Below are 26,171 nucleotides of genomic sequence, written 5' to 3' on the forward strand. Positions count from 1 at the left end.
AAACCAAGAGTGATTATGAAGAGCTCGAAAAGGATCTCTCCAAACTGGGTGAATAGGTGGCAAAACAGTAAATGCAATTCAATGTAAAACAAGTGAAAAATGATGCAAATTGGGGCAATAATTTTAATTACACATATACGGCTCATGGGCCTGAAATGGCAGGGAATGACCAGGAATGAGACCTCGGGGTCATAGTGAAGTCATCAGTGAAGATGTTGAACCAGTGGGCAGCAGCTGTGAAAAGGGCAACATCAATTCTAGGGATCATTGGGAAAGGAATGAAAGTAACACTGCCAGTAGCATAATACTGTACATACTATTATACAAACCAGTGGCACAACCGCATTTGGCATACTGTCATACCAGGGAGCTCCCATGACCACTCCCTATGAGCATGATATCCTGGCGCGGGTGTGGGGAACCTTTGGCCCTCTAGGTGTTGCTCAAGTACAACTCCCATATCCCTGGGGCAGATGGGAGTTGTAGTTCAGCAACAGAGGTCCCCACGCCTGCCCTAGTGTTTCTCTTGCCCGTTCCCAGCAGGGCTCCCAAGCCATGGAGTTGGGAGGGTATCGTGACGGGAATGCACACATTTCCTCCGGTGCATGGCTGGTGCGCTTATGCATCTGTCAAAAGAGTGGCCATCTGCAGGTTGTTTGTGGGGCCAGAAGATTCAAGTCCCAGGGTGACTGACGCCAGTTGTCTGGGCCTGTGCATGCTAGTGAGGGGTGTGTGGTTTCCTTCGCTGCTGCAGGGCTGTAATCCTGCACTCAAGGGGAACAGAAAGACGTCACGGGGGAGATTTGCCATTCCTACGCGTGGGAATGAGAGTTAATTAAGAGTTTCAGAGAAGCGAGAACTCGGGAGAACCAGGTTTGAATAGGGCAGCCTTTCCCAACCTTGGGTCCCCAGATGTTTTTGGCCTACAACTCCCACTGGTCCTGCTACCTAGGGATGATGGGAGTTGTAGGCCAAAAACATCTGGGGACCCAAGGTTGGGAAAGGCTGAAATAGGTTGAAGAATAGCGTCTGCTGCCTTTAGGTCCTTGGAGGGCAGATGGAATATAAATGGAAGAATTAATTAATTCTGGGCTTGGCTACTGTGTGGACATACTCAGCATGGAAGTGTATGACTTGGATGTCATATTCTTGGCTCTGCTGGGGTCTCCATGAATGCCACTGGCAGGCCTGCGGCTACGGTTGCTCTTGACAGTGATATTCCTTTACTGCTGGGAGACTATTGGATTGGATACAGTATTATGGTTGGAGATTCTTCTACAGTGACCCTCCCACTCTTTTGCACCCCTCCCATCCTTTTCCAGTTTGCATGATCCCTTGATTATTTTTAAATGTGGCATGAATAAATTGTTATTCTGAAAGTATAGCCCAGAGGAAAAAAAAGAACAATTGCTCTCTGACCCGCCCCCCCCCATCCTGTCTAAATTTTAAACAAAACTAAAAGCTTTGTGATGTCTCAAGGGCCATACATTGCCAGGCTCCTATATTTCTAGGCCCTGGAGTTGGCAGTGAAACCAAGCTCTGTGTGATACTGCAGTAGGATTGGAGTTCTGAACTTTAGAGTGGGGGGAAATTCCTCAAGAGGGAATCAAAAAGGTAACGTGTTTGTGATGTGCTGCGAGGAGGAGATGGGTTGGGAGCACAAAAAAAGGCTTGATGAACGCATTTCACCTGCCCCTTCCCTCCTTCCCCTGTTTTTCCCCCATTCTACTTTACACAGTAATCAAAGGATATTCTGAGCCTCTCAAAAGCCATCAGCCCTCATTGAGAATGAAATAGAGCACATCTTCTCCAAAGCCTTTAGCGCAGCAATCATTGCAGCATGTTGACTGGCCTGAACAGGGGAGCTCTTAGAGATGGATCTGCAGAGGGGTGGGGAGGGCAGCAAGAAGCCAGCCTAGACATGTGAATAGAAAGTTGATTATAATCTCCCCAATTTTATTACAGTTGTTTGGGGGGGGGGATGGTTAAAGAAACCCATAAACGGGCACTCCTGGCCTCATAAAGGAAAGAATGGTTGCCTTGATGAGGTTCTCTATTTTTCAGATGTTGGAACAGTTTGGGGGAATCTACTGGTAATATTACTTTACACAAAAGAATGAAAGAAAGAAAGATGTGGAGAGAAAATAATCATTAACATTTTAAATCTAAATGTTATTTTCACCCCTGGGCCCCTGCCTTTGTTTCCTATACTATCACTGATTATTCCTTAAGAAAAACAGGGAATAATAAGGAAGGCAGTCTCCTGGGTCTTAGCTAAAATTTATTTTCCTCCACAGCATTGCGGTAAAAATATATATATGGCTCCTCATAAACAACAACAACTTTATATAGATTATATATGATTATGTATTACACTTACACCCACACACACATCCACACACCCCAGTTCTTCTCACATCAGATTGTTCAGACCCATTCAGACAGTGCCATTTTTCTCTTCAGGAAGGAAACCCACAACATTGTGCTGGTTTGTGGCTTTTACTATATACTGCTCACACATTCATTTCCTCCGCGCGTGCTATCAACGTAGTCATCGCAGTGGACCTGTAATAAACCTCCTGCTCTCATGCAGGTTGTCTGGGCCTCGTAGGTGTCAGAATTTTTTTTTTGGGGGGGGGGGAGCCAGGATGCTGCCTTCTACAACTCAGACCATCAGTCTGTCTAGCTCAGCACTGCATAGTTGACACACAGGGGTGTAGCAACGTGGGGGCGGAGCGCTCCCGGTACCATGTCTCTGGGGGTGACAAGGCATGTGGTTTGCTGGCACTCCAGCGCCATACGGACGGAGCCGGGATCCTCTGCTCATGGCTGCAGCCGCATGTAGAGGATCCAGGCACCGTCCGTACGGTGCTGGAGCAGCGCCGCCGGCAACCCGCTACATAGGGCGCATGCGCGGCATCGCTACATACAATGCATGCATCGTATGTAGCATCGCTGTGCATACGCACTACATAGCAATGCCCCGCCCCAGGTGCATGTCATGTTTGCCGCTCCGGGTGCCCGAGTGGCTTCCTACACCAATCTGGCTGTGCCTCCCCAGGCTGTGAGACAGGGATCTTTCCTAGCACTACCCGGAGATACCATGGACTGAACTTGGGATTTTAAATGTATATATACACTGCCTTACACTTAAGAACAACAACACAGTGTGTGGAATCCTTTACACACAAAGCATATGTTCTACTGCTAAACGATGGCCCTTTGGCTAGAATCCTAAGGTGATAAGATGGAGAATCAGATTTTTTAACCTTTTTTTTTTTTAGCAAAATACCCTGCAAGTAAAAAAACACCAAGCCCATCAGGTAGAAAGGCTCTAGTCAGCCTGTTCTTGTCAGTTCTGGTTTGTCCTCGAAGTTGCTAATTTGTTGATTATGTGGGCTTGTGAGTAGCTCTATCCAGTTCAAGAGTGAGAGCATTAAAAAAATTTTTTTTTAGAATTTTAGACTTACAGTTTGCTAACTCTAGTTAAACTGAAAAGCAGCTATCAAGAGGCAACCTGACAGAACTGACTCTTAAGTAAGAAGTTACTCCTTAGACAGTGCAGCGCTTGTCAGACCTTCACATCTACTGCCCTCTAATGCTTTACAACTTAAAATAGGAAGACCTGGAAGCTGCCTTAAACCAGGCTATTCGTCCATCTATCCCTACAGTGAGTGGCAGCAGTGCTCCAGGGTCCCAGGCAAAGGCTTCCCACATCACCTGCTGCCTGAGATTCTTATAACTGGTAACCCCATGATTTGCACCTGGGACCTTCTGCATGCAAAGCACACAAAACAATCATCAAAATTACAATCAGCAGGAAAGACTACCATGACCACAATACCTCACCATAGCACTTTCTCTCTAACTTACAGAGTTTTATTCTCTGCTTCACACCCAATAAGTGGGATTTGTTCCATGTACAAAGAGCAGGAAAAAGGCTGGCACCAGAGAAAGGAAGGGGCAGGAATTTGTTGTGGCTCAGAGACCAGCCAAAAAGGCCACTGACCCAGCAGTGCCTTTGCCCAGAGGACATTGTTGTTGTTCAGTCGTTCAGTCGTGTCCGACTCTTCGTGACCCCATGGACCAGAGCACGCCAGGCACGCCTATCCTTCACTGCCTCCCGCAGTTTGGCCAAACTCATGTTAGTAGCTTCGAGAACACTGTCCAACCATCTCATCCTCTGTCGTCCCCTTCTCCTTGTGCCCTCCACCTTTCCCAACATCAGGGTCTTTTCCAGGACATAACAAGGTCAAAGGGGCTTGAGATCATTCTCCGATTGTATGTGTCCTTCATTCAAGCTAATGGGACTCAGGGAGATAAGGACCCATGAGCCCCCCAAATCCTGGTGCCAGCACTGGTAAAGAAATGCCTTCTTTTTCTTTCTTTTTAAAAAAGAACTAATAGGATAGTTTAACGAGACATTCATTTTTATTCCTATTTTAGATAAAAAGTTTAATCTCTAGGAAAGAGTTCCAGACCCTTTAGATGTCAACTTTCCATGCCTGCATTACTAAAGAGCACAGAAACTTTGCTATAAAATTTAATTTCCCAGTAACAATGAACATAAACTGCCTAAGCTGCATCAATTTATCCACCATTCATGATAATAGCGCCAATTATAATGGGCCCATTTAATGTTAATGTTCATTAGAGCAAACAAGGGTCTATCCAAGTTACCAAAAGGAAACAGAATTTCAGGGGAAACATGTGGACTGAGTTTTAAATGCATTTCACTTGTTTTGTGTATACGTCCTACAACCACCCGTTATTTAATTTTGAAAGTGTATGTTATTCTAAAAGGGACTTCTATGAACACAGGAAGCTACCTTACCCTAGCTCAGTACTGCTTTCTATGGCTGGCCTTTTCTGAGCCCTGCTACTTGGGGCTTTTAGCTGAGAGGTGGACAACTTTTTCCTTCTGAGGACCTCATTCCCTCTGAAGTTATAGGTTGGGGGGGGGGGGAGAGGGCCTTCTCAGTGGCTGCTCCCAAACTTTGGCACTCCCTCCCTAGAGAAGCTAGACTGGCTCCCTCCCTCCTTGTTGTCCTTCCGATTTCCTTGTTCCAACAGGCTTTTGAGAACAGACTGCTTTTAATGAAGAGGCCAGTGCCGTGCTGTTTTTAGTGTTATGATTTGTACGTCTTAAATGGAGTTTTGTATATGTATATAGTTTTAATTCTATCAATGCTTAATTGTTTGCTAATTTTTTTCTATGCTTTTAGCAGTTCTTATTTTTATCTTTAAGCAGACCTGAGTCCCATCAAAGAAAAAAGGCAGGGTATAAATAAATAAATAAATAAATAAATAGTAATAATATAGTATTAGTGGTGAAGAGACACAGAGCCAAAAGTACACAAGGTCTGACCGAAAGGGGTGTAGGGCCTTCCCATTTTTCTTTCTGCTAATCCTCCCCTCTGGTTTTGAAGGAGCTTCAGTAGGGTTTTGAAGGATCCTATTCAGCTCTCCTCCATCTAATTACTCAAAACTGCCTCTTTACTCCTCTTTATCTTCCAAATGGTCCTAAACTGCATTGCTGAAAAATATTCTTTCTCAATCCAAAGCCAATTGTATCTCAGTCAAGGAAACCAGCAATGGAGGTCCACCGCTCTCTCCACGAGCTCTACAGACACGCTTCCAGGAACATATCAAGACCAGTTTGCAAACCACTGCCCAATAAACTCCTCTGAGCCCAACTAACAAGGAGTGCAGAATGCCCACCACTGCTGCCTTCCTTGAGTGTATTGGGAAAGTGCCGGCAGTGTGACCTCCTGCATCAATGGAGAAGCTGCTCTGCTGTACTCCCAGTTAAACATGAAGTTAATGCCACATAAACCATCATGATTTAAGCATACTTACCTTTCAGTGGCTTGCTCACAATACATTTGTGCAAATTATTACTTTGGGCTGTTTTCAGCTGAATAATTCTGTTCTCTAGCCCTGCTAACATCTTGGCAACATGCCTTTGAATATAGTTCAGAAACTAACTACAGTTGGGAAAGAATCTGATGCGCAGATTCCCAACCAGTACAAGACAGTCAGGATATATAAAAGCAATTCTGGCATGAGTGCCCTGGCTACCAATTAGTTTCCAAGACCGATTCGAAGTGCTGGCTTTGACCTACAAAGTTCTAGGTGGCTCTGGACCTCAATACCTTCTGTCCCCATTTGAACCAGCTTGGACCTTGTGATCATCATCTGAGGTCTTTCACCATATGCCCTCTCCAAGGGAGGTCTGGAGGGTGGGCCTTTCCAGTGGTGGCTCCCCGCTGATGGAATGCTCTCCCCAGGGAGGCATGTCAGGCACCATCACAGGCTACTTTAGACCCTTGGCCTCTGTTAGTGGCTGAGGTGTGTTAAATGGCTTTGTATTTATACCAGGCTGATCGTCGAAGAATTGATGCTTTTGAATTATGGTGCTGGAGGAGACTCTTGAGAGTCCCATGGACTGCAAGAAGATCAAACCTGTCCATTCTTAAAGAAATCAGCCCCGAGTGCTCACTAGAAGGACGGATCCTGAAGTTGAGGCTCCAGTACTTTGGCCACCTCATGAGAAGAGAAGACTCCCTAGAAAAGACCCTGATGTTGGGAAAGATGGAGGGCACAAGGAGAAGGGGGCGACAGAGGATGAGATGGTTGGACAGTGTTCTCGAAGCTACTAACATGAGTTTGGCCAAACTGCGAGAGGCAGTGAAGGATAGGCGTGCCTGGCGTGTTCTGGTCCATGGGGTCACGAAGAGTCGGACACAACTGAACAACAACAACATTTATACCAGTATTTTGTGGTTTTGTTTTCGTTTTATATTGGTTTTCATTTAAATAAATAAAAATAATAAAAATTTAGTGCTATGTTGAATTTGACCCTTTGTATCAAGGAAAATATACACCTGGTTAAAATAGATACAAAATGCTTATATGGAGAAAGCTAGCTGAACTCATGAATGCATTTAGTGTCCTTGCAGACAGGCAGGATGACACATTAGTGGCACACATCCAGGTTTCAAGGTCAGTGTGTCGATCTCAGCTGAATGCATGTGTCAATGTGAGCCATGTCCATCGGCCATCTCTCCACGCTTCTGTGAAACTGCTATGAAGTGGCTTCCTGAGGCTGCAGCCGTATACCCACCTACTCAGGATTAAGCTGTTTATGGGTTGTTGGAACCATTTTACTGAAATGTGTTGCTTTCTATGTTGTGCCTTTCTTGCTCTGAACCTTTCTACAAGTTGCTTAGAGACTTTTTGAAGTACAGTAAGCGTCTAACAAGACAAATAAACAATACTAGTATTAATAATGAGTTCCCTTTGTGCTTCCATTTCCTAGGGAAATGTGGGCTTCATTGAACGTGGTATTTAAACTGAGTCTGCACAGGGCCGTCTTCGAGGGATCGGCCGCCGTGGCGCGGCGATCCCTCGGCGCCCCCGGCGTGCCGCCTCTCCGCCCGCCTCCCTCCTGCACTGGCCGCCCCTCGAGGGGGGGGGTGAGCACGGGATGAGGGATGTGGCGCTGGAGTGGCGCAGGGCTTTGCGCGCCCTTCCAGCGCTCCAGCTGGGGCTCCGGGAGCCGAGGGCGGCGGGCTTTCAGCCCGCCCGCCCGCCCATGGGGGCAGGGGCGGGTTGGGGAGGGGGTGCCCGGTATGCTGGGGGGCTCGCGGGGGGCCCCTGGGGGGCCCGGCGCCCTGGTGCGGCGCGCCACCAGCCCCTATGGACAAGACAGCCCTGTCTGCAGATGACTTTTGCCAGTTGGCTTTGTGTGCAATTGATTCTGGTTTAACATCATTGTTTGCTCTTACCCTGTTGGAGTCCATTCTTGCCCTGGATGTATAGATGGGTGGAGGAATGTTAAATGCCTGAGGAACTAGGTATTCTTCAGCATCCATCATGTCTTCCAGGTCTCCCTCATCCAGAAGATTCTGGAAAAACTTGCTGTCATTTGGGCTTGGGAGTTTCATGCGATCGTCACCCTAGATATGGTACATTGATGGAGAATGAGGGGGAGAAATCATCCTTTGGTTATTTCGCCTTGCCAATAATCTTTCTGTTATAGCTATAGACTCTTATCTGTCTAGTTATTCTCGTTGCCCTCCATTATTATACAAAGTGCATTATGCTCTCATATTTTCTCCAATCAAATTCTATTGTCCTTTACACATTTTCTGAGCGGCTCTTTAAAACTAAATAAAGAAGGAAATTATTCTTGGTCAAAACTTGGGAATATGATGACAGAAGTGTAATAACTGTTATCAGTCAAACAAAAGCCCAATTATTATTATTTTTACATTCCTGTAATAGTGCTATTTGGGGGTGAAGCCATCTGCTTTAGACAAGCTTTGCCTGTTTTTGTGAAATGTTTGTGTTACTGAAGTTAAAACGATTGTAGACAGAGATAGACAGAAATAATTTTCATAATATCCTTATTCTGTTATAATCACCACCACCACCACCATCATTTCTTTAGCAATTTTGTTTAGCACTAAGAATCATCAACAGCCATCTAAGGTAAGTTAGTATTATCATCCCTATATTTTATTTAATTAAAACATTTATGTATCACCCCTTTTCAGTTTTGGGTACAGCCAAGTACACACACACTACTACTACTAGTAACAACTAAAATACTTAAAAACAAAACTGAAATTCAGAACAATTTAAAATGCCTGGGTGGGACCTCTTTTCCTGGGGCTGAGGTGCTGCTGATGGGATAACCCTCACCTTTGTTGTTATGTAGCATATTAGCAGATAAAGGAGATCGTAACCCAGGGGCAGGTCGATATGGGAAGAGGTATTCCTTTAGGTACACTATTTAGGTCTGTCTAGATGCAGATGGTGCTTAGTCGCTTACACAAATCCATAGCTCATTGCAAGCAGGCCTGATGCTCTATTGCTGTCATCTCCAGGTGAAAGGATCAGGGGATCAGTTCCCCAAGGGGCGGGGGGGGGGTGGGCTGTCGAGGTTGTCACACTTGTCTGCTCCTGGTTGCGGTGCCCCACCAGCTAGGTCCCAGATTTCCCTTCTCAAGACCGCCCCTTGCAGGAACAGAAGCCTGACACTCTGGGAAACACTCTAGGCAACAGATGACGTTGGCAATATTTCTTGACACATTTTAACTGTTTTTTCTCATGGATATTCAGCACCTCAGTTCAAGCCACTCTGTGCAAACACTGGCCAAAGAAGCTCCCAAATGAGCAAAAAAGAATCAATCCATTTCACCTCTATCTGAGTAATTACTACAGTACTTAAAAAGGCTCTCTTGAGCATGGAAACTGAATATTAAGGTGCTGATTTTTTTTTAATAGCTACATTCAGTTTTTAAGAAAGGGGAAAAGCACTCCTTTTTTCCATTCAGCTTAAATAGGAGAATTTGGTATATATTCTTTTTTTTTAAAAAAAGAAATCACTTACAGAGCAGATGCTAAATGAAAATGTAAAAAGGGTTTGGGTTTGAAGTAAAATAAATAATTTAACTGAAATGTCATTTTATACTTGTTGTTCTGCCTTGTAATAACATAATCACACAAACGGTGATGGGGAAAATATTTTCTCACTATATACAGCTCTTTAGCTGAATGAGGGGAAGGGAGGAAAGCCAGTACAGGCAGAGATCCCTATAAGCCAGGAATGGAAAACCTGTGGCAGGCCAGAGGTTGTTGGATGCCAACTCCCATCAGCCCCAGGCAGCATGGCGAATGGTCAAGGATGATGGGTGTTGTGGTCCAGCAACATAAATCAGATCATGCATGACAAAATAGACCACAGATTTCCCAGTCCATCTAGAATTAGAGTCCTCTTTCTTCCTCCACCAATGTCACATTCCATGGGAGTCCAAGGCATTAGAGGCCATTTCTACATCCATCTTGCTCCTCTGCCACTGGTCTGTCAAGTTACTTAAATTCCAGGAAACTCATAACTTGACAAGAGTTGTCATTCTGTGGAATGGGCTGTTGCAATGAAACAGGACTCTGTTGAGCCTTATGGTGATTTCTGCAAGTGCAAGGAAATGACCACCCACTACTCCAGGGAGTATCTTAAGTGCAGGCGTGTGGAACTAGTTGCATTCAGACTCTCCCTTAAAATGAATTTCAGAGAGACTCTGGGATTTCTTTAGAGGTCAAATATCTTGGGGACCCTCTCAAGCAGATTTGCAAGGGGAGCACTGAGGGTCTGGAGGGGAGGGACACGATGCTGAAAACTGCCCTCCTTCTTGTTCCTCTGAAGGGTTTTGTCAGGAGTAGCCCAGCTACTCATGAGGAGAGGGAGAGAGGAAGCCCTGCTCAGGAGCAGGGCAGGGAGAGCTGCTCTTCAAGGGAAGAAAGCTCACGAAGCTATAGGGAACCCGAGGCCCTTTTGCAAACGGACTCCTCCTCCTCCTCCTCCTCATCCAGCTTATCACAGGAATTGTCTCCAAGCGAGGGAGCGGAGCAAGGGCTCCGTGACACTGCTGAAAGACCCAGCACCACCAGCCAGACAAGATCGGACAGAAGCCCACAGTGTCCGACATAGGCACAGCGCAGGGGGGGGCTAGAGGACCCAGGAGACATCGTTTCAGGGTGCCGAAAATCTGGTGTTGGGCGGGGAGCCGAAGGAATGTACTCCCGGATTCTGATAGCGATTGAACGGTCATGTTTTTGACTAGCTCCGCTTGTAAATAGCAATGCTTAATAAATAGCTTCAGTTTTCAAAAGAGGCTCTGTTGTTACTTATGAACAGTACTGGGAAAGATCCTGACAGGTTTCTCCCTTCTGCAGAAAGACACCATAGAATATTGCCCTTTGAAATTATTGTGATTTCTTCTTGTTGCATTTGGAGCAGATGCAGCACCTCTGTGTGATCTAGCAAGTGTTCCTCCACTCCACTCACTCAGTGTCCCCATCACCATGTACCTCAAAGGGCCATTTCTGGTTCTATTTCAATCTGCACAGCAGCTGCTGTGCTTTTTAGTTAGCTAATCACAAGTGGCTGGTCCCTGTAAAGAATAAATAATACAGTATTTTGAAAGGCATCCATTGGACCACGTTGTAAAAGGTGGTTCCGATAACGGTGGTGTCGATTCAAAAAGAACCCATACATGCAACGGCAAATAGGACAGAGTGGTCTTTCTATCAGTCACATGCAAAATTTAGACCAACTTGTCCATCTCTACTTTTGTACACCTATAGGCTCCCCATGGATTTTGCCTGAGGAATTTCAGTGACACTCAAAAGGAGTTTTTCCATTCGATTTACGGGTGTCTGAGAACTTCAGTATTTGTGAAATTTGATATGAATCGACCTAGTCTTCACCTCACAGATTAATGATCAGATTGGGATTTAGTTATCTAACAAGTTTTCATACTACCTAATGTGCATTTAGATTTTTGAAAACTCTCTCTATATATATATAATTATATTTTTGAGGAAATATGCAATTAAATGTGCATTTAAAAACAAAAACAAAACAAAACATGGATTAATGCATATTATAGCAGAAAACGACATGGGCATGAAATAGACTGAGTCACCCAACCCTAATTTGACTACCAAAATTTCTAAGGAAAACTTTGCACATCCTTAGTAGATATAAAAATTTAAAAAACCAAGATTACGCAACTCCCCAAAATGTATTTGTGACAAGGCTGTTGGAAAACTCATGTATTATACAGAAACGTTAGTCAGAAACCAGGAATAGTAGTGGTACACTTGTGAAGGTTTGCTTGATAGCAAAAAGAGAGAGCTCGTCCCTGTGTAACCTTTAAAATGATCTTATGAAAGCCCATTCGGAGAGAAAGTCTAGATACTGCAGAGCTACTCACCTGGATGACCAGGTATCTCTGAGGATCTCGAGCCATTCTAGAAAATTCAGCAGCCAATTCCTTGAACTTAGGCCGACTGTCAGCATCAATCATCCAACCTAAGGCCAGATACAATGAGAGGAAAAATGCTTCTTGTTAATAACAAGCAACGTATAGCTTTTCATAAACAGTTCAGTCCTTAAGAGAAGGTATAAACTCAAGGCACCACCAGGCTGAAGTTGGCTATATTATGGGCTACGTCTTACACTTTCATTTCCTAAATATTTGTTCCCTATCATACTTTAAGCTTACTTATTAAGAGCAGAAATCCTAAGCATATTTACTCTTAACTTATGGTACTCATAACCTGCCCTTTACATTTACAGTAAAATAATAGTAATGAACCATGTTCAGAAATAGATAAAATAATATTGACCAACATGTTAATCACAGATAAGGCTCACATGGTAATAATTTACACTCAATCCACAATGCACTTCGCTTCACTGGACAAAGATCTGTCTTTACCTGTCAATAACATCAGAGCATGACGACTGGCGGAGGAAGAGAGGGGCGGGGGGAGTACACCACCCCCGGTACCACGATCCCGGTGGGGTGCCATCACGGCTACCCCCCCCATGCTGGGCGCCACGCCCCTGTGGGTGGCGCACCACACCCCCAGGATGTGTGTCATGCCCCGCCAGGCAGCGTGCCATGCCCCCAGGCGGCATGCCACACACCCCGGGATGCGCACCAGCCCCGCCCCCACCTGCTCTCCACCACTGAGCATGACACACATCAAGGATTGGGAGGGGGTGTCACTCCATACGCTTGGTGCCAGAACAGAGAAGGACATCCCACGTACCCACACAATACAGACATTACTTGGCAAAAGGATGCTAAGTAGGGCCTCCTCTGCACATCTTAATGCAATGACAGAATGATATAGGAGGAGACATTCCTTCAGATATTTGGACTTCAAGTAATTTAGGGCTTTATAAGTATCTTGAATCAAACCCGAAGGGGACTGCTGACCACCATAGTCCTTTCAAAATAGGTTTTATATGTGACTGATTGGCAGTGCCCCAAAGGATCTCGGCCACTGTATTTTGCACCAGTTGCAATCTCTCGATTGTTTTCAATGGCAGCCACACACAGAATGCTTACAATATTTCGGTCTGGAAGTTACCAGAGCATGGATAACTATGGTCAGGTTATATCTCTGCCCAAGAAAGGCTGGAGCAGGCAAGCCAGCTGGAGCTTGGAACAGGCACTTCTAGACAATGATTCCACCTGTTATTCAAACGACAAAGTCCAATACCATGGTCAATAGCATCAAAAGTCACTGGGAGGTTAAGGAGACTTAACACTTTCCCTTTCTCCTTATTGAGAAAGGTCATCGATCTGGGTGACAAAGGCATTTCCAGTGCCAAACATAGGCTTGCAGATCCAGGTTGAAATGGAGTCTAGGAAATGAGTCCTATTATACTCACTTCCAAGATGACATGATGCATATCTTAACTATCCCTTTTCTTTTCCGATGACACTTCCTTGTGTTGTTATTTTCATTTTTTGATTTTCTCTACACCTGACACACAATCAAATCTTCCCCTGGAGTCTGAGGTTTCACTCGGTTGCTTGAGTTATCTGGTGATACTGTTCTATGCAGCATTTTATTCATTTCTGCCTCATCTCTAATGCAGATTGTGTGGGGTAAGCTGTAGGGGCTCCTGTCACTCATTACAGGTGTCCTAGTGCTATAAAAAACAACAACACATCACACAGCTTCTGAACTCCACTTGCAGCTACACTGGTTTGCTAATGGCTGGGTAGGTCCCAATTGTTTCTAATCCTATCTACATCTTGTGTTCCATTTTTTTTTAATGATCCCTATTATGTTATGGGGAATTCTTTATCTCAAAAAACAAAGTAGAGATGAAAACAAGCTTTCCAGAAGCATAAAATGGGATGGCTATTAAATATGACAGCTCTCGGATATCCCTGTCAGGTTTTTTATTCCCCCCCCCCCCCGCATCATTTGTTAGTGTTGATTACATTGCAGGAGTACATCTGCGCATCTGAAGCCTGCTTGATTGCTATGGCTGCTGCTACCTAGATTTTCCATTTTGTTTCTTCTTATCTTTCTTCTTGCTGGCTGAGAGGAAGGCTCTCTGGAAATGGCTGGCTCTCCTCTGCTGCATGACCGAGGGCACAAAGTATCACTAACAGGTATATTCTGCTCCGCAACGGCCACTAGTTTACCTCAGAGCAAGCCTCTTCCAGCAAAAGATAGCATCAGCAATTCTTGAGGAATCTGTCATTTATGCTGCTTTTATGTTGTATCATAATTAAGTGTTTTAAATCTGTTGTTAGCCCCCCTGAGCCCGGGTTTCTGAACCGGGAAGGGCAGGGTATAAATAAAAAAATATTATTATTATTATTATTATTTGGCAGGAAGTCTAAATAAAATGGGTCTTATCTGTCGAAACCTCCACTTCCCCATTTAAATACCTAGGACCTGTGAGTGACACCTGGCTGATAGTGATGAAGTTGCACGTACAACTCAGGATGAGACTAGTACAACACCACATTAGCTTTGAGCATCTTGCCAAATGGTTTCCAGAAGAAGAAGAAGAGTTTGGATTTGATATCCCGCTTTATCACTACCCGAAGGAGTCTCAAAGCGGCTAACATTCTCCTTTCCCCTCCTCCCCCACAACAAACACTCTGTGAGGTGAGTGGGGCTGAGAGACTTCAGAGAAGTGTGACTAGCCCAAGGTCACCCAGCAGCTGCACGTGGAGGAGCGGAGACGCACACCCGGTTCACCAGATTACAAGTCTACCACTCTTATCCACTAAACTACACTGGCTCCAGTGTAGAATCACGTCCAGAGATCATGAGATGGCTCACATATGGCCCTAGTGTGGGATTCTAGTGTGCTTGCACACTTCCCTCACTTTAAGGTATAAGGCAAACTGCAGAGCTGGTATGTGCTTGCCTGTATATGCATTGATCCTGCCCTGCATTTCAGCTCCCTCAATAGAGGAGTCACATGTGAACTGGCCTGCATGACTACAGGTCTGAGGTTCTAGTCTGTATCCCCCTGAGGTGGTTAACTTGAGCCTGCCACGTTCCACTTCAAATTGCAAGTGAGGACTCTTGCATGAACGCTCCTCCATACGAAATACCATATTTTTCGCTCCATAAGATGCACTTTTTCCCTCCTAAAAAGTAAGGGGAAATATCTGTGCGTCTTATGGCGCAAATGGTGGTCCCTGGAGCTGAATTGCCCAGGGGCCAAAAGAGAATCATGCTTTTTATTTTACAAAGAGAAAAGGGGGTGTTGAAAGGACCCCGCTCAGCAGCTGATCAGCAAGAGATCGGGAGAGAGATAAGAGTCCCAGCTTCCTTTCAGCCCCGCCTTCCTTTCAGCCCCGCCCTCCATTGTTGAATGTGCTGCAGAGGGAGGTTGTTTGTTTCCCCAGCGACATGTGACTGGCTGATTAAGATTATCTCTCTGGAAACTGTAGAAAAGGCTCCCTTTCCTTTAGAAGCTGCAGAAATGTGAGTTGAACCCCATAAAACCAGGGCTTTTCCTCTTTGCTTTTCCCCCTTTGCAAAAGGAGCTTTGTTTTTCCCCCTTTGCAATAAAAGCTGCAAAACCTTTAGTTAATCTTTCAAAAACAGGGCTTTTCTCTTTGCAAAAAAAGCTGTAAAACGTTTAGCTGATCCTCAAAAAAACAGGGCTTTTAGAGGAGGAAAACCAGAAAAATATTTTTTTCTTGTTTCCTCCTCTAAAAACGAGGTGCGACCTATGGTCCGGTGCGTCCTATGGGGTGAAAAATACGGTAATTCCCTGACCAAAGAACACCAGAAAAGCAAGGGAAAGCATTCTATGAGAAGTGAAGTATATTGCAGAGAGCAGCATGCATGTGAATCTCCACCTGCGGTCTGAACTGGTGCAGCCCCCCCCAAAACAAGTTAATTGCTTCCATGACAACCAGGCCTGTATGTCAAGCCTCAAAGGGGAGGAAAGCACGGTTCTGACACCTGTGACTGAAACCTCAAAAGTGTGATGCAATTCAGAACATATGTAATCTCTTCTGGGGGGGGGGACCACATATACATCCTAAACCAGCCAATTAAAATACAAAGGAGCAAAACGGCCCAACCAAACCAGATAATGCACTTTTCAAGTATGAATTCTGTGGGGAGGACCTATGAGTCCTTAAAACCAACCAGGCTTCTATAGAAAACAACAACACAGTAAGTGATTATGAGTAAAGATTTATCCAACCTTAACTGCTACAGCTAGACTTCTGGTGGTTGAACATGACTGTGATGTAGCTACACATGCATAGGAAGGACTTCAGGTTGGCTTCTGGTTTACATGCCTTCAACAATGGTTTTGCCTCATGTCCTAAGTCTTGTTATGAGGTCATCATCCTCTGCAATTTAAGTACTCGGAATGCTAATTTTGTTTACCTTGCATGCAGTTGCAGAAGGAAGGAAGTCATGACTCAACTAGTTGGGGACTGAGCATCTACCAGCAATGGCACGGTTCCCTCCCTGTGATTATTTGGTGATGCTGAACTTGGTATGATCCCTGGCCTTCCCCAACAAAGCTCTTGTGTGCTGCTGCTGCAGAAGCAGCCTGTCAGCTCAAGCGGTTAGCAGGATTAGCTTCTTTGTACTCTTAGTTTAATGTTTTCATCTGTACACACGAGCACCAAACCCCACGTGGAGGAAATGGCTGTGTGTTAATCTCATTTAAATTAAGTCAGAAACACCACAGAGACTTTCCTAATTCTTTTTAAATTAGAAGCTTGAGCTTCAGGGTCACATTTTCTAGCATGTGCACATTGGGAGAGGGGGGAGATGTGTTGGTGAGCATCCAGTTGCAAATAGCACAAAAAATAATGATTTGCTCGGGATTCTCGCCTAACTCTTCTCTCCCCCTGCCCTTAAAGATGCATATCTAGCAGCTAAAATATCAATGCCTCTCCACACTGGAACACTTCCTCCCAAAAGCACAGTCTTTTCATATTAATCCAAGTTTTTTTAAAAAATAAAACACACTGGATTTTCTTTCTTATTCATTATGTCATTTAGAGTCAACTTTCACCCCTTTAGAACCTTTAATAGGTGTCTACCTAGGTACCGTAATTTCGTGAAATGCTATCATCTAACAAATCAATCGTTATGGAAATGACAGCAATTTGTGTGCTACAATTTTGACTTCACAGCAATAATGCCTGATACTATCTGCTGGCAATAAGAATCCATGCTAATGCAAGCGTCTTTCATCAGACTCACATCCTTCACAAGTGTGAGAGGCTTGTGTGTAATATTTAGACATAATTGATGTAGCCACCTGAATATAATGCTTCAAAACGGCAAGCAGTATTACAGAGGACTCACGACATTAATGAATGCAAGCTTCAATACAGAACACCGCTTCAATACAGCTCATCTGTGTGGAGCTACAGCCAAACGAGAACTACTCACATTTCACCATGACCATGTAAACATCAATGGTGCAGATTGGAGGTTGTGGCAAGCGCTCGCCTTTCTCTAGCAAGTCAGGAATTTCTCTCGTTGGGATGCCATCATAGGGCTTTCCACCAAAGGTCATAAGCTCCCAAATGGTGACACCTAAAACAGAAAGGCAATGGTCACATTTTAATGAATGCATACTTGAAAAATGAATATACACACATTAGGAATCATTTATCTGAGCCAATATAAGGTTATACAGTGGTACCTCAGGTTACACACACTTCAGGTTACAGATACTTCAGGTTACATACTCAGCTAACCCAGAAATAACGCTTCAGGTTAAGAACTTTGCTTCAGGATAAGAACAGAAATTGTGCTCCAGTGGCGCAGCGGCAGCGGGAGGCCCCATTAGCGAAAGTGGTGCTTCAGGTTAAGAATAGTTTCAGGTTAAGAACGGACCTCCGGAACGAATTAAGTTCTTAACCTGAGGTACCACTGTAGTGGGATTTGCACCAGTTCATGTGCGGTCTTGTTCTAAGAACATGCAACGCAGAGCTCCTTTATGAGGCCTATTAGAGAAAATGCAATACCAGTGTCCCTCCACACGTGTTCAAGCACCACTGCCATACCTTGCCCTGCGCCATGGTAGATGATGCTCCTGTGCAAGGAAATGGAGCTGTCTGTGAGCACTGGTGCTCTTCCTGCCCACAATCAAACACTGGATCAGGTGGACATCCAGCATTTCATATGGCAAACCGATGCAAAAAGGATTTGTGAAAAAAATCCCAGCACTCTGTTCTCCTGTTGTTGCTGGGGTCAATCTACTAGAAAGTTGCCTTGAGGAAGCCTCCTTGAATGAATAGTTAGGATCTTGAGTAGCTCCCTGGGGGACTGTTACCAAAGTGTATTTTTTTAGCTGTTTTTATTCCACCCTTTGCAGTGGTGCTGTGGTCTAAACCACAGAGCCTAGGGCTTGCCGATTGGAAGGTTGGCGGTTCGAATCCCTGTGACGGGGTGAGCTCCCATTGTTTCGTCCCAGCTCCTGCCAACCTAGCAGTTCGAAAGCACATCAAAGTGCAAGTAGATAAATAGGTACTGCTCCAGCGAGAAGGTAAACAGTGTTTCCGTGCGCTGCTCTGGTTCATCAGAAGCAGCTTAGTCCTGCTGGCCACATGACCCAGAAGCTGTCTGCGGACAAACGCTGGCTCCCTCGGCCTATAGAGTGAGATGAGCGCCGCAACCCCAGAGTCGGACACGACTGGACCTAATGGTCAGGGGTACCTTTACCTTTACCTTTAATCTGTTTTTATTTAAGGCAGAAATGAGAAACCTGTGTACCCTGACTGAAACATAACTTGGTAGAGCATCTGTTTTGCATGCAAAAGGTCCCAGGTTCAAGCCCAGGAATCCCCAGGTAGGGCTAGGATTGTCCCTTGTGTGACACCCTGGAGAACTGCTGCAGGCAGTGTAGTCAATAGTGAGCTAGATGGACTACTAATGGCTGCATGCTCCTATGGTATACAGAAAGTTGTTGGACTCCAACACACATCAACTGCCTCCGGACAGCACAGCCAATAGCTGGGGATGATGGGCGTTTGGGCTGACAACTTCTGGAGAGGCCACAGGTCCCTCACCCCTGGTTCAAAGCTGAAACATGTTCCCTGAATGCATAAAAGATAACGTATATAAATGTTTGAGGAAACCCCCCCCCCCCGGGGGGGGGGGAAGACCAAAGAAGAGATCCTACAGTTTGCTGTTATAATCCTCAGCAGATACAAAGGAATATTACTTGATTCTTTCGCCATTTAAGAACCTGGGATTTAAGGAAGAATACTGCATATCAGCAAGGGGGAAATATTTAGAATGATTTGCAGGGGTGGAGTTTAAAAAGTATGTCAATATTTTAAAAATGTGGAAAAGTTAAAGAAAATGCCAGCTACACCAAAGAAACTTCTATTGTGGAGAGAGAGAAAAACCTATTTTCTAAAATAGCACATTTTCTCTAACTTACCCCGAAAGCAAAAAAGTTATATTGTTTTTATGTTTCATGTCACTCAAAATCAGTGACAGTGTGTGATGCATGTCTATATCATATACATTTAGAAATGCCTTATGATTTATGGCAGTGCAATGTTTTTTTGTAACTGGGACACTATTTTCAAATGTCTTCAAAATTATTATTATTATTATTCTCTTTCAGCTGGGAAAGAAGATAAATAACACACACAAAGCCACAAGTAACTTTTTTTATCCCCAAAGACCTAGTTTAATATCAAAACTACTCTCTTGTCCCAGCAGCTTCCTTATTTGGTCTTTTTTAATTCTTTTATTTTAAAGGTCATTTAAAATATGCCTCCAGTGTGGTAATCATATCTTGCAGGTTGTTACTTCCAGCCTGGAGAGGGACAGGTAACACAACTATTGATAGTGCATAGAGTACAAACACATGCATTCTCCCCCCCCCCCCATTCCCCTCTAGTAATAGCCACACATTCCAGCACCGGCTTCAGGCATCCCTGGGGCACCATATGGAGCTGGCCCAGTTGGCCAGCAGAAGAGCAACAGGGCTTCAGTTGCAGCAGTGGGGTAGCCACTAAGTTCTGTTCTTTGACTGACTGATATCATCATCAAAATTAAAGATACATAGGTAAAGGTAAAGGGACCCCTGACCATTAGGTCCAGTCACGGACGACTCTGGGGTTGCGGTGCTCATCTTGCTTTACTGGCCGAGGGAGCCGGCATCCAGCTTCCGGGTCATGTGGCCAGCATGACTAAGCCGCTTCTAGCGAACCTGAGCAGCGCACGGAAACACTGTTTACCTTCCCGCCGGAGCGGTACCTATTTATCTACTTGGACTTTGATGTGCTTTTGTTATGTACTGAGTTGAATAGGATCCAAACTGCAGCAGTCTGATTGGTCCTAGAACAATAGGATTGAGATTGCAGCAGTCTGACTGGTCCCAGAACAATAGGATTGAGATTGCAGCAGTCTGACTGGTCCCAGAACAATAGGATTGAGATTGCAGCAGTCTGATTGGTCCGCAGGAGCCACCCAATCCAGCTCCAGGTGGAAGTGAATCCGCACTCCGATTGGCATACAGGAGTATCCCGGAATTAGCCAATCACGTGGGGCCCATTGTGTAAATAGTGTATATAAAGCAAACGTTTTGGGGAAACTGCATTCCTCACTACTATGAGCTGAATAAAGAGCATGAAATTCACACTTGACTCCGAGTATATTTCAGCTTTCAAACTGCTAGGTTGGCAGGAGCTGGGACCGAGTAACGGGAGCTCACCCCGTTGTGGGGATTCGAACCGCCGACCTTCTGATCAGCAAGCCCTAGGCTCTGTGGTTTAACCCACAGTGCCACGCACATACAAATCTTACTAAGTTAGAAAAATGACAACTATATATACTAAAACACCGCAACTGGAAGTAAATCTAAAACGCAATGCATTTAGAAATAGGAAACTAGCAATTACACATTATTAAGCACATTCAAGTCATTACAACAAACATGCGTATCACATATAAGAGACCACAGGGTTACCGATGCTGTCATGCACACATTTAGCCGGCTGTAAGTTTCAGTGAATTTACTGGGACTTAACCTCTGAGTAAAGATGCATTGGGTATGGCTGCCCACCTGAGAGCTCCTGCATTACATCAAAGGTTCCAGGACTGAGGTCTTTCCCTGTAGTGTTGTTAACCCTTCCCAGATAACACATCTATTTTGCTAACTAGAGGCATATATCACACAAGAGGCCATTGGATGTCTTTGTAAATAAAGTCCCAATGTCCATTTTTTTCTTAGCTCAAGAAAAAATAAAATATAGTATTTGAAGAGCTAAATACTATATTTTGCTATCTCATCCTAATAAGATTTCAGCTAGTACTACACGAGTGATTGTACTACTGTTGTTGCAAATACCTTTTGCAAGAGCAAGAGATGACCAAGTTTATTTTAATTGCTTCCTGCAGGCTTCATTCTCCCTGGTTCCACTATCAAAGGGGCAGGGAATCATTCCAGCAGCAGCTGGAAGAGCTCAGGAGGCAAACAGCCAGACAGGTGCCAATGAACTGAGCTTGATATTCCAATTAACTAAATTAAACTAATTCCCTGTTTATGGATTTCAGAGATTCCTCATGCGCTCGACCTTTCTTACAAATGGTAAGGTTATTTCTGAAGTACAAATGGATCCCATAATGATCAGTCTGCTTACCTATCAGTTTAATCCCCCCTCACTTTATTTGTTCTGTGTTATAACAAATTTCCTTTTATGGTACAAAAATTCCCATCAGCCATTTTTTTAAAAAACAACAACCACCAGAAACATCCACAGCTTTTCAACTTAGCTTTTCTAAGGAGTGTTGAAAAATGCCCCCAGCATTTTTTTTTCTATATATCTTAAGCTAAGCAGAAAAGAACTGTTTTTCATGATGTGACGCACTGCTACCAACCTGCTGCTTACACCAGAGAAGGACTGCAAGGTAGCATTGCATTTTGGAATATTTCACAGAAACAACTTAGCAACTCTATTCAGATTTTTCTTTTTGAAGAGAACCAACAGATGAGGAAGTGTGGAACAAAACTCAGGGCAAGGGCTTGCTTTACAGCGTATCTAGCTTGAGTAGGAGCAACAGTCCTAACTTGCAGGAGTTCCTCTCAAATATAGTTCTTTGGGGTCTCAAACAGAAGTCATTCTCTCACCCTGCTGGAAGACAGGAAAGACCAGAACTCCAAGCTGATGCCCTAGCTGCATATTAGGTTAATGAAGTTTTTAAAAATTAAATGCCAGGTGTGCAGAGAGGGAGATTGCTACCAGCACCACACCTGTGGGGAGGGGAGGTTAAAGGAAACATTTCTCTTTCCATATGGCAATTAGCTTTTGTCGGGGAAAGTTCCCATTGGTGGCAATTTGATTACCCCCCCCCCCCCAAAAAAAGCTCACTGCTGTGCATGGCAGAGGTGGGAGATGTTGCCAAGTGGTGCTGATAGCAATGTTCCTTCATGCCTGGTATTTAATTTTCAAAAAACCACAACCTAATTGCTAAAGGAGCATGTAGTTGGGCCCTGAGGCTTCCTACATAGAGCTCATGAGTCCAGCCACTGAATTTCCTCCTCCTTTGTACTAAAGAAAGTAAGATAAATGTCAGAAACAGGTTAGGAGAGCTCCGTGCGTAGATACAAAGTAATGAATTAAGGAAACAGGCTTTTGTTTTACCATAGCTCCAAACGTCAGTCTGATGGGTGAACTTCCTGTAATGTATACACTCAAGAGCCATCCACTTAATTGGCATCTAGGGTGACAAAAGAAAGCAAGCAAAATCAATTAGTGTAGAAAGGGACATTTGACCCCCAAACCTGGGTTTTCAGTGGTGACTCTCAGCATGCCCACCCCACAACTCATAAGTTGCTCAGTGGAGCAGCTGGCTTACACAGCACACACTTTGCTTTTTCCTTCCTGCTGGGAAGAGCCACAGAAGCACAGCTCTGCCCAGCCAGGGCTCCACCCAGCAGCCTGGCACATTTCACCAGGGCACTGCCCTCTCAGGGGGCACAAAGGTGCCATCTTCAAGGGGTGACATTTGGCACCTCCACCTAGAGCCTCAAGCACAAGCCAGAGCAAATCAAGTGGCTTTGGGCTTAGGACTCACCACAGCACTGCAAAAGCATTAGCTGCGTTTGCTTTACTCAGTTTACCTGGACCTGGGGTACCATTCGCCCACACCCCTTCAAGTCACAGTGAGTGTTTTGCGTTCCCCCACAATGCTTTGCGGCACCAAAAAAGAATCTGCATTGGGTACCACTTGGGCTTACTATGCCTCTGCAGGGAGGGGAGAAGTGTGGGGAGCTCATCCTGGTCCAGCCGCTTTCCTGCCACTGTGCCTGCACCATACTGACCTCCCCCTGCCTTGTCCCTCCTCACTCAGCAACTGGCAGTGGCGCTCAGTGTTGCTCTGCCAACCACTGCTGGTTTCAGGAGCATCATTTGGCCTTGCTCAATGGTGAGGCTCAGAAAATAAACATATGCTAACGGTTTACATTATCAGTTACAATCTAAACATAGCTCTATTCATTGTCTGAATGTTCTTTTTCTCTTATTGTGAGCTGAAGTGCAGATTTATAGGGGAAACATACCGGTATATTTAAAAAAACCAAGTGGACTGTCTAAAACTGAAGACTATCTGCATTTTTCTTCTGGAAAATTAACAATGGAGGTGAAACATTTTTAAATCTCACAGTAGATGATGGCAATGCATTGGAATAGGAGTTGTGCAAAACCCACCCCTTTATTTCTATGGAGTGTTCTACTTTTCTGTTCCTGCCTCCATGAAGGAAATCTTTGCTTCCAGGAACCATGGCCATAAATCAGATGTGCATTGGCAGGAACAAGCATTGCAAAATGGATACCATTTAGCTATTCCATACTTTCAATGGGATATGTACTGAACTGCTGACTACATAGTAACTCAAACATCCAATCAGTTGGTGTAAAGTGTTTCCACAACCAGCGACAAGCTTGTTTAAGAGTTTCTATAGCTTCTTAGCCACTATTTTCTTCAATCCAACTTAGCTTGAGGAAGAATTTGCATGCCCTGCTACCAATAATTGGTTTTCCCAATGAAAAGTAAATTGAAATGAATTGGACGCAAGCAAGGTAAGGGATAATTGTCTATGTAATATTGGATTGGCCAAACTGTAGGAGGCAGTGGAGGATAGGGGTGCCTGGCGTGCTCTGGGCCATGGGGTCACGAAGAGTCGGACACGACTGAACGACTGAACAACAACAACAACAATATTGAATTACTATGGCATCCCTGCAACAGAATACTGTGAAACAGTTGTGGTTCCTCAGATTTATAATGGTAGCAATCAGGACCAGACCAAGACATTTTAGCACCTGAGGCAAGCCACGAAACGGCACCCCCTCACTAGTGTAGAAGTGGTGAGTGAAGATCTGTATCGGGAACAGGTGGGGGAATAAAATCAACCTTACCCAACGATTGAAGTGGGAATCAAAGCCCATCACTGGGGTGGCCCCTGCTCTGAATCACACGAGGTGGGTACAGAGCCCAAGAGACCCCACAGAGCAGCTCCCATCATTTCCTCCCTAGGGGTGGGAGGAGACCAGTAGCACCTATTCACCAACAGGCAGCATGGGGGGCACTGCCAAGGAGGGGACAGATCCAACCTCCAACTGTCTCTGCCACTGAGGAAGCTGGCAATGCATTGCTTGGAGACTGGACCTGCTGCCTCTGTGGATCTTGCTACCTGAGGCAGTTGTCTCACCTTGTCTCATGGGTGGGCAGCCCTGGTATCAAGATGGGAGCCATGAAACACACCTTCCCCAAAGGTTTATCAAGAAACAGGCTTAGGATCAGGGCCCTTTCAAATCCCGGATTTAATCCAACACCCACCTTTCCTCCATCAGCACTGTACTCTTTCTCATCCCCTTCCAGTAGCCTGGCCAAGCCAAAGTCTGTGATCTTCACATGGTTTGGTGATTTCACTAAGACATTCCTGGCTGCCAAGTCTCTGTGAACCAATCGCCTCTCTTCCAGGTACATCATTCCCTAAGAAGGGGGAAAAAATTAAATTGAAAACAGTTTTTAAGGTAAAACTGTTGTAAAACATTTGCACAACATGCACCTTAGAAACATTCCCAGCTCTTGGAATAATGTGTAGATCAGAACTTAGTTGCCTCCCCTGATTCTACTCGTCTCTGAATATTGTGGCACAGTTCTCAGCAGTTTAAACATACCAAAACAAACATGCAAATATGTAAATTGAGACAAAAAACACATGAAATATGCATTAATGCTATTTTGATATATTTTTAAAAGGAACATAATTATGAATAAAGTGGCACAGACCAGAAATAGATGGATTTGCCCATCACTAATCTGTGTTCCCCTTCACAAACTGCTAAGTTTTGCAATTAGGACTTAGATTTTGTAGATATTTCATATTTCTCTCCCCACATCATCATTTCTATTGGGTTTCTAAATTATTATTTTTCTTCACAGACATAAAACAGGGACAGATAACATCGATGTATACAAAACAAAGGAGCTGCGAGTTCCCCATATAAAAGCATATGGGTATTTTTCTATTTCAGTAGTTCTTGGACTATACTCTCGACCTCAGGCAGCTGATCTTGAAAACAGGCATGCCTTCAGTGAAATGTGTCAGCATCGAAGCAAAGGTCCTGCCAAGATGGCCATCATCCTTTTGATATTTCCCACTCTTCCGTCAAGGTGAGCTGCTAGAGCCCGTGTGCATTAATTTAACCGTCTCTCCATGCAGGATCCCTAACTTCCCTTCTTCCAGTTTTGTTTGAAGGATTCCATTGGCTATTTCTGATAAAATACTGCATGTTCACATGTTTATTTTGAGAGCACTTTGTTTCTGGATGAATGGTCACAACTAAGTTAGGTCCATTAATTTTTCCAATGACACAGGAAAGGAAATGGCACCATGCTGAATAAAAATAGATTGGTTTGGCCATGGCTTTGGGCTGGCAGACCTGGTGTTCAAAACCTATTAGTAACAAGGCTATATCTGGAATGGTTCTGACGGTTTCCCAGAGTGCACAAATACCATATGGGCAGTAAGGAATTTAAATTGGTCTTTATGAAAAAGTCCCTTCTGCTCATTAGCAAATTGGTCCTGTAGTGAAACCTGACATCAGGGACAATATTTTAATGTGCTGTTTTACTGGTCTCCTAATAAAGTTGCTCCTAGAAATTGGTAGCTATTTCACAATGGTGGACCTCAGAAGGTTCTCTCTCTCTCTCTCTCTCTCTCTCTCTCTCTGCAATGTAGTATTTACCATGAGAGACATCAGTCAGATTTTTCTGACTCAGGTTGTGACCTAAATGAGAAGATAGCTATGAGCATA

At 44.4% G+C, this 26,171-nt stretch overlaps 1 protein-coding gene across 6 annotated transcripts in view; it reads right to left on the reverse strand.

Moving 5' to 3' along the window:
* The window catches only part of ERBB4 (erb-b2 receptor tyrosine kinase 4), an 828,249-nt gene that overhangs the window by 16,618 nt on the left and 785,460 nt on the right, over positions 1–26,171 (reverse strand). For all 6 annotated transcript variants that reach the window (XM_033170891.1, XM_033170926.1, XM_033170900.1 and 3 more), the window contains 5 exons: positions 24,688–24,843; positions 22,491–22,566; positions 17,275–17,421; positions 11,787–11,884; positions 7,791–7,961 (listed from right to left, as the gene is read on the reverse strand). In XM_033170891.1, coding sequence (XP_033026782.1) covers positions 7,791–7,961; positions 11,787–11,884; positions 17,275–17,421; positions 22,491–22,566; positions 24,688–24,843 — 648 coding nt within the window. The remainder of the gene's footprint in view (positions 1–7,790; positions 7,962–11,786; positions 11,885–17,274; positions 17,422–22,490; positions 22,567–24,687; positions 24,844–26,171) is intronic.

Source organism: Lacerta agilis, chromosome 1, assembly GCF_009819535.1.
Source record: "Lacerta agilis isolate rLacAgi1 chromosome 1, rLacAgi1.pri, whole genome shotgun sequence".
NCBI classification, from domain to species: domain Eukaryota; kingdom Metazoa; phylum Chordata; class Lepidosauria; order Squamata; family Lacertidae; genus Lacerta; species Lacerta agilis.